The sequence below is a fragment of the Hylobates moloch genome, unplaced genomic scaffold (assembly GCF_009828535.3).
Source record: "Hylobates moloch isolate HMO894 unplaced genomic scaffold, HMol_V3 SCAFFOLD_12, whole genome shotgun sequence".
Classification (NCBI taxonomy): Eukaryota; Metazoa; Chordata; class Mammalia; order Primates; family Hylobatidae; genus Hylobates; species Hylobates moloch.
This window is the reverse complement of record NW_026652287.1, coordinates 102,694,862-102,702,966: the sequence shown is the minus strand read 5'-3', so window position 1 is coordinate 102,702,966 and position 8,105 is coordinate 102,694,862. Positions and strand designations below refer to the sequence as shown.

The 8,105-nt window shown below is 60.6% G+C and overlaps 1 protein-coding gene across 2 annotated transcripts; it reads right to left on the bottom strand.

Moving 5' to 3' along the window:
* Positions 1-821: 821 nt before the first annotated feature.
* Positions 822-6,595, bottom strand: CCDC106 (coiled-coil domain containing 106). Of its 2 annotated transcripts, none has more exons than XM_058425847.1 (6): positions 6,419-6,595; positions 4,916-4,991; positions 4,684-4,788; positions 4,409-4,585; positions 2,504-2,716; positions 822-1,562 (listed from the first exon to the last, which is right to left on the bottom strand). In XM_058425847.1, exons 2-6 carry the CDS (start codon positions 4,944-4,946, stop codon positions 1,246-1,248), a joined length of 843 nt encoding a protein of 280 aa, XP_058281830.1. In that variant the 5' UTR covers positions 4,947-4,991; positions 6,419-6,595; the 3' UTR covers positions 822-1,245. The 2 variants fall into 2 exon arrangements, with proteins under 2 accessions (XP_058281830.1, XP_032027131.1); XM_032171240.2 differs by lacking the exon at positions 6,419-6,595 and adding an exon at positions 5,715-5,813 and having other exon boundaries at positions 835-1,562.
* Between the last annotated feature and the right edge of the window lie 1,510 nt (positions 6,596-8,105).

The window sequence follows — 8,105 nt, the reverse complement described above, 5'->3', positions numbered from 1 at the left end:
TTCCCTTACTAGAGTGAAAGTGCTTAATCCTCAACCGTTAAATCCGGCCACCCTCTTGGTTGTCTTGGCAACCACATCAACGCGCTCCGGCTCCTCCCGCCGCGCAGGCGCAGCAGACCGATTATCGCGCATTACTTCCGGGAGACAGATCATCTGGCGCTACTGCCCCCTGGCGGCCCGACGGAAGTATCCTCCAGACTTGGCCTGGCCGCTAGGTGGCCTCCCCCGCTAGAGGTCATCGACTCACGCCTCTCGCGCCGCGCACTGGTATGGGTAGCCCAGCGGGTAGTGTCCACGCTTCTTTTAACTTTTTTTTTTTTTTTGAGACGGAGTCTCTGTCGCCCAGGCTGGAGTGCAGTGGCGCGATCTTGGCTCACTGGAACCTCTGCCTGCCGGGTTCAAGCGATTCTCCTGCTCAGCCTCCCAAGCAGCTGGGACTACAGGCGCCCGCCACCACACCTGGCTAATTTTTTGTATTTTTAGTAGAGACAGGGTTTCACCGTGTTAGCCAGGATGGTCTCGATCTCCTGACCTCGTGATCCGCCAGCATCGGCCTCCCAAAGTGCTGGGATTACAGGCGTGAGCCACCGCGCCCGGCTGTGTCCGCGCTTCTTTTCCCGAGCTCTGCCTCCGAGTTTTCTGGGGCACGGCTGCTTCACTCTCCATCTCTGCCTCCGGGGGGCTAATTACACCCTGTCCTACCCGGCTTCCCGCCTGACCGCCCACCCCCTTGGAAGACTCCGCAACCCCGTCACCGTCTTCCGGGCGACGGCCGCCCCCTCCCAGGCACGTCCCCCTCCTAGGAAGAGGCTGAGGCCAAGTTTATTCCAAATTTTGACATCGTTTTTTAATTTAAATTCTCTGAATAATTCTCTGTCTCACGCGGAGTTGGGGAGGTCTGTCCGGGAATCAGGTGGACAGCTTCTCCGCGGGGCCGGGGCGGAGACGGGGTCTGTACAGTCCCCCACCCGAGAGGGGGGCACCAGCCTGCCTGGTTTTCCAGGAGGAAGGGGCCCGGCGAGGACAGGGCTGGGCAGCCCAAGCGGAAGGGGGTGCCGGCGTTCGGGAAGGGGCCGCGGCCTGTCCGGGGCCGTCGCGCTTAGGGGCCCGGCTAAGGGAGCCCCCAACCCAGGGAGCGAGGAGGAGGGGCAGGGGCGCGGCGGGGAGAGGGGCAGGTCATCCACCGGGGTCTGCGGAGGGCTGGGGTCCGCGGGGGAGGAAGGCCCGGGCGGAGGCGCGGTGCGATCACCGCTTGAAGCGGTAGGTGATGGGCAGCAGCAGCTTGCTCTTCTTGAGCGCCTGCACCTTCTTGAGCGTCTCGTCGTCCAGGGCCAGAAAGCAGCGGCGGGAATACTCGAGCAGGCGCTCCTTAGAGGGGTCGAACTCGCCCACCTCGGCCAGCTTCTCGGGGGCCACGATGAGCAGCTCGGCGATGGGCGTGGTCAGCGCCACGGTGTTCCTGTCCACGCGGTGGTGCTCGAAGGCCCGCGACATGCTCTTGAGCTTCTGGAAGGTGCCCAGAATCTTCTTGTACCGGCAGAGGACCCCGTCGGCGTCTTTCACTGAGGGGCGGAGGCGGGGACATGGAAGTGAGGGGCAGGGGACAAGACCGAGGGGGCGGACACGGGAAGGGAAACGGCCATGGGAAGGAGGGATCTCGGCGAGCGGAGGCACGGGCCGGTGCAGGAGGAGACGGAGAACAACAGGGAAGGAAGGGGCAGAGAGGAGGGGAAGAAGCGCAGCCAGCACTTGGACCAGTGGGAAATGGGAAGAGGCAGGCCCAGGGAGGAGGGTGAGGTGAGAAAATGAGCCAAGAGGCCGGGTTCAACCCACGCGGTCCCAGCACCCCCCACCCCCCAGCCATCACCCTCGCCTCCCTGCCTCAGGTGAATTCACTTATTCAAGTCACCCTCCCCGTGAGGTAGGTCCTACTGCGCACCTCCTTCTTACTGATGAAGGTTAAGGAGGTGCCCAAGGTGGCCCTGCCCTCGACGGTGGACCAAAACTTAAAGTAAACCCAGGACAGGCCGGGCGCGGTGGCTCCCGCCTGTAATCCCAGCACTTTGGGAGGCTGAGGCGGGCGGATCACGAGGGCAGGAGATCCAGACCATCCTGGCTAACATGGTGAAACCCCGGCCTCTACTAAAAAATACAAAAAATTAGCCAGGCGTGGTGGCGGGTGCCTGTAGTCCCAGCTACTCGGGAGGCTGAGGCAGGAGAATGGCGTGAACGCGGGAGGCGGAGAGTCCAGTGAGGTGAGATCGCGCCACTGCACTCCAGCCTGGGCGACAGAGCGAAACAACGTCCCCCCGTCCCCCTCCCCCCCGCCAAAAAAAAAGTAAGTAAACCCAGGACCACACGTGGAGGAGGGAGAGAGAGAACCCGGTGGGTCTTTCTCCAGCAAGGCTGGAGGGGCTTGGAGAGAAACGAGGGCCTCTGGGAAGGACACACAGCAATTCAGCAGCCCAGGCCCCTCAGCGCCTGCCCCATGCACCCCACTCACCTCGCTGCCTCTCCCGGGCCTTGGGCTTCCCAAAGCGCCTCCGACTAGCACCTCCCTTCTGCTTCTGCCGCCTCCTCTCACTGGCGCTGCCTTCTTCGGACGCTCCGCTGAGGGAGGAGGCTGCTGACTCAGGATCCGAGGCCTCGCCCCCAGCCCCACCACGGCTGTCCCCCTCCATCCGCCTGGGCCCAGGCTTCATCCGGCAGTGGTCCTCTGGGGAGACAGAGACACACACATGAACTACGGGACCAGACATCCCATCACAGGTCCTGGGACTGAGAGAGGCTGCAGTCCCTGGAACTGGATCCCCCAACCTGGGCTGGTCCCCTAAAGAGACAGAGGGACCGGGACTACCGTAGAGACGCTGGTGGCTGAGTAGAGCCAGCTGGGGTCTGTGAGAGGTGGTAATGGGTGGAGCATTTTCTCAGAGGCCTGGGTTGGCAAGAGGTCTTGGGGAGGCAGCCGACCAGGGGCCTCAGGATCCCTGTGACTATGTACGGTTCCCATAGGGGAGGGAGAGATTTCTGGGGACCAGGTGGGACCTCTGGAGAGTAGCCTCTGGAAACCCAGGAGGCAGGCAAGGCCTTGGCTGGAGTCTGGGGGTCAGACCGAGAGAAATCAGGGCCCCTGGGTCCAGCAGGCTGGGTCCCACCTCCATCTAGACAGAGGGAGCAGCAGGCGGAGGCCCAGACACAGATTCCTCTAGAAGGCGGGTTAGGGGAGGGCTCTGGTGCCAGGGTCCCCACTGGGAAAGTGTCGAAGCCGCAGGGCCAAACTGTCTGTGCAAAAGAGTCAGTCACCCAGGATGGAACCATCAGTGGGAGGAGACAGTGGCAGGCAAGGGCAGCCAGAGGCGGTTTGTTCCCGAAGAGATGGAAGGCCAGATCCCCAGATGCTGGGCTCCCAGTAACACAGACGCCACAAGACCATAGCCCCCTTGCCCAAGTTTTTAGGGGAAAGGGTTGAATTCACAAAGAGATGTGGGAGCTTTTGAGGGGTCTTCCCAACCAAGGAGCTAGCAAGGCTGAGATGAGGGTAGGTGGGGAAGAGTGTGGGTTCTCCAGGACATGGGCTGTCTGGCAAACGGCCTGACCATCCAGGAAGAGGATGGGGCTGGGGTCCAAAATGTATTATGCAGGGCACAGGGTCCCACCAGTCAAGAGAAGCCGCTAGCTGTGAACTGGCTGGGGCTGGGGGCTGCCATGGGAGCTCTCCAGGCTGCTTCTGGCCATGAATTGTAGCAGAGCAAGGTATGTGGGTGGGGACTGCCCAGGAATCGGGCAGGGTTTGAGGGACAGCACCTGCTGGGGTCACCACCCAAAAAGGCCCACAAAGGAAAGGACTTAATGTCTTCGATGGGGAAGGAGTGCTCATTAACCAAGGATGGGACAGGGTGGGTGGGAAGATGGCCCTGATGTCACAGAGGGGAGGGGGGGACAGGAGGAGGCCAGATGGCTGGACTCTTGGATCTTGGAGAAGACAGGGCCGGGAGGAGGAGCAGGGGCCCCCTGAGGAAACCCAAAGAACTAGGGTGGGCCTCTCGGCCAAAGAGATGAAGGAAGGTCCCCCTAGGAGTCAGAAGAGAGAGACTCTCAGGTGCTAGGATCCCTGAAGTTGCCATGGGCCGAGAAAGCAGATGGCAGGGCACTGGAGGCTGATGGGATTTGGGGAACTGATGGAGAAGACAGGAGGATGGGCCCCAGTAGACAGTTCATGGGGATGAGGCCCTGGAATCAAGTGAGGAGGAAGCTGGGCCTGGGGACCCAAAACAGGCAGTGGACTAGCAGAGAGGGCCAACATGGCAGGTCCCACCCAGCCAGCCAAACAGTGGAGCCTTGAGTCTGAGTGAGCGGGTACCCAGTAGCGGGACAGGGAGGCAGGTGGATCAGAGCACCCCACACACACCTGCCTCCATCCGAGCAGAAGAGATGAATTTGTCCAGCTGGCACCGCAGGAAGTCCCTCTCTTCCTCCAGGTCCTCGATGCGCTTCTGCAGCCAGGAGTTCCTCTCCAGAGCCATGTGCAGCTGGGCCTTGACGCTGTTCATCAGAGCCAGGGTGGGGGACGCACCCTCCGGAGGCTCTAGGGACACAGCGAGGGTGGAGGGACTAGGTCACACCCTGGGACTCAGGGCCTGGCTTCCCAGCTGACTCCAGTCCCTCCACGCCCCCTCAGCTCACCCTCGAAGTTTCTCCCAGTGGGGCTCAGACTGTAAAAGATCTGTGAGTCTAGGTGGGGCGCCTCGTCGAAGGGGATGGAGATCTCGAAGGTCTCATCGTCCTTCACTGGAGAGGAGAGGCCCCGGGTCACCCCAGAGAATTCCCCGGGCCTCTCAGGCCACCCCCTAACCACGGCAGCCTGGAGCCGACCGCACTGGGACCCAGGGTAGGGAAGGAGACCCAGCTTCCTCACTTGTCCGCCTCCGGCTGCTCCGGTCATTCATGGCTCGGCTTCCTGCGGACCCCAGCAGCCGAGGGCCTCAGGGGCACTGGACAGAAACAGCAGCCACAAATGGAGAGACGCGGATGGACTCGAGGGTCCATCCTGGGGGAGGTGAAGTGAGACAGGAGGGACCTTCTGGCCTGGACCCCTGGTCTGAGAGAGGAGGGAGCCTGGACCCCCAGGACTGAGGTAAAACGCGCCTGGGCTTCAAACTCCTGGGCTCCTGGAGTCAGGGGCAGGGGTCCCAGCCGCCTAGGTCCTGGGGGAGAAGTGAGCTGGGGACGTGGGCTCCTGGGTATCCAAGGAAAAGGAAGCTGAAGCCCTAAATTGCTGGGTGCCCTAAGGGGTCGCCTGAGCAGGGACACCTGGCCTGAAGGGGAAGGACCCTCTCTCATCGCGGGCCACTGCCAGGCCTAAGGAAGAGGCAGGTGCAGGGGGAAACTGCCCCAACTTCCCAGGGTAGGAGGAGGGCCAGCCCGTGCGCGCTGCCTCCCCTACCTTCGGGGCCCCACGCCCCTCCCCCGCACTCGCGTGGGCGGGCGGACCCTCCCCCGGTGGTGGGGGCTGGGCGCGTGCGCAGTACGGGGAAAGGTCACGCGTGGGGGTGCGCCCCGCCGCCCCCGCCCTTTGTCCCGCGGGTGGGAGGGGGAGCGGTCATGGAAAGATCCCAGCGGGGACATGCACCAGGGCGGGGGTGCAAACGCGGCCACCATCCCCCGCCCGCGGGGGCCCGGGGTCCGAGGGGCCGAGGCCCCCCGCGCTCACCCACCCGCGCGCGGAATCCGGCTCGGGGACCGACGGCGGCGGCGCCCATGCCCGGCGCCGGGGAGCGTCTGCAAAGTGTCACGGGGAGCCGAGGGAAGCGCCCACCCACCCGCGAACAGGCGGGGCGGCAGAGGAGCGAGTCGTGGAACTGAGCGACGGAACGGGCAGGGACGCGGGGACTCGCCCAGTCGGGCCAGGCTAGCGCCCCTCGTTGAAGAGTCCCCGGGTCCAGGTGAGGCCCGCCGTTTGCGGCAGAAGCAGAGGATCTGCACTTGCGCGATAGTCCCTTACAGCACTCCCCCGCCCTCCCCGAAGCTCAGGCAGGGAACATCACGAAATTCCCATCCTGGAGAGCTGGCGAGTCTCCCGGGGTCCCCGGGTTGGGTGGCGGTGTGCCCAATGGGCCCAGGAGAAGGCAGGACAGTGTTTGAGACACCGGGAAAGTTGGAGCGAAAGGAGAATCTACTTTTAACGCTCTCTCAGGAACTAGCCAGCGCAGACCCCCCCAGAGTTCCCCCACCTCCTACAGCCAGACCCCAAGGTTCTCAGGGATGTAGGGACCAAAATGGGGGTAGTTACCCCTCTCCCGGGAAATGACGGCCAGGAACACGCCCCCCCACCCCCATGTTGGTAATTAAGAGCTGGCTTTGGAGCAGAGCTAGATTCCAGTCCTGACTGTTCCTGCTCCTCCCCAGCCTGTTAACTCACCTGTAAAATGGGGAAATTACAAGCCCTTATCAATTTCTTGTGAGGATGCAGTGATGTGACACACAGCAGCTCAGCCCAGCATCTGGCCATAGTCAGGGCTGAAGAGAGGAGCGCTGCTGGTATTATTTGAGGTCAGATGGTGGGGTATGATCGCAGCCTCAGGGAGGCTCTTTCCCACTCTGGGGAGTATGAACGGAAGATTTGTTCTTCCTCCCAAAAAAAGAGGTCGGAAGAGCAAATGAGGCCTATCATAGTGCCTGGCACAAAATAGACAGGCAAGAAAAATGAATTAATAAGCAGATGTTTATTAAGCTTCAGGCTCAGCTCCACCTGCCTCTCCGGTTCACCAGAAGCATCCAAGCTCCGGACTGCGGCCAGCCCTTATGAGAGCAAGGTCTTAACCCGATGGAGGGAGAATCTAAATGTCTGCACCGCCTGCAAAGCTGTGACCATGATCCTCCCCTCCCCACTTTACAGATAAACTGCAGCCTGGTCCAAAAATTCCAGGGGGAGCCACCTGCCCTAGATTGGTCTTTTCCAAACTACAGGTTCATGGGTGGAGACTTCAATAGAACAGGATGAAAACAGCAGTTTAAAAAATATTTAGCCGGGCGTGGTGGTGCACGCCTGTAATCCCAGCTACTCAGGAGGCTGAGGCAGGAGAATGGCTTAAACCGGGGAGGGGGAGGTTGCAGTGAGCCGAGATCACACCACTGCTCCAGCCTGGGTGACACAACGAGACTCAGTCTCAAATAATAATAATAGTTGATGATAAAAAATCTGCACATACTAAAGCTAACTATGGTAAAGAAACTTTTGTGGGCCGGGCACGGTGGCTCATGCCTGTAATCCCAGCACTTTGGGAGGCAGAGGCGGGCGGATCACGAGGTCAGGAGATCAAGACCATCCTGGCTAACACAGTGAAACCCCATCTCTACTAAAAATACAAAAAATTAGCCGGGCGTGGTGGCGGGCGCCTGTAGTCCCAGCTACTCGGGAGGCTGAGGCAGGAGAATGGCATGAACCCGGGAGGCAGAGCTTGCAGTGAGCCGAGATTGCGCCACTGCACTCCAGAATGGGCGACAGAGCGAGACTCTGTCTCAAAAAAAAAAAAAAACTTTTGTTTCGAGGCCTAGTACCCTGAGGGAGGCCAAGGTGTGTGGATCACCTCAGGTCAGGAGTTCGAGACCAGCCTGATCAACATGGTGAAACCCCCGTCTCTACTAAAGGTACAAAATTAGCCAGGCATGGTGGCACACACTTGTAACCCCAACTACTTCGGAGGCTGAAGCAGGAGAATCGCTTAAACCCAGGAGGTGAAGATTGCAGTGAGCTGAGATCACACCATTACACTCCAGCCTGGGTGACAAGAGCGAAACTCCGTCTTAAAAAAAAAAAAAAAAAAAAAGGAGGCCAGGCACTGTGGCTCACGCCTGTAATCCCAGCACTTTGGGAGGCCGAGGCAGGTGGATCACCTAAGGTCGGGAGTTCAAGAACAGCCTGACCAACATGGAGAAACCCCATCTCTACTACAAATACAAAATTAGCAGAGGTGATGGCACATGCTTGTAATCCCAGCTACTCAGGAGGCTGAGGCAGGAGAATCGCTTGAACCCAGGAGATGTTGTGGTGATCTGAGATCGCGCCATTTCACCCCAGCCTAGGCAAAAACAGCGAAACTCCGTCT

Coding starts and splice junctions, on each gene's coding strand:
- CCDC106 (XM_058425847.1), bottom strand. CDS start 4,946: ATGAATGACCGGAGCAGCCGGAGGCGGACAA. Junction 4,789..4,915: donor GAGCAGCCGGAGGCGGACAA/GTGAGGAAGCTG, acceptor TCTCCTCTCCAG/TGAAGGACGATGAGACCTTC. Junction 2,717..4,408: donor TTCTGCTCGGATGGAGGCAG/GTGTGTGTGGGG, acceptor CTGTCTCCCCAG/AGGACCACTGCCGGATGAAG.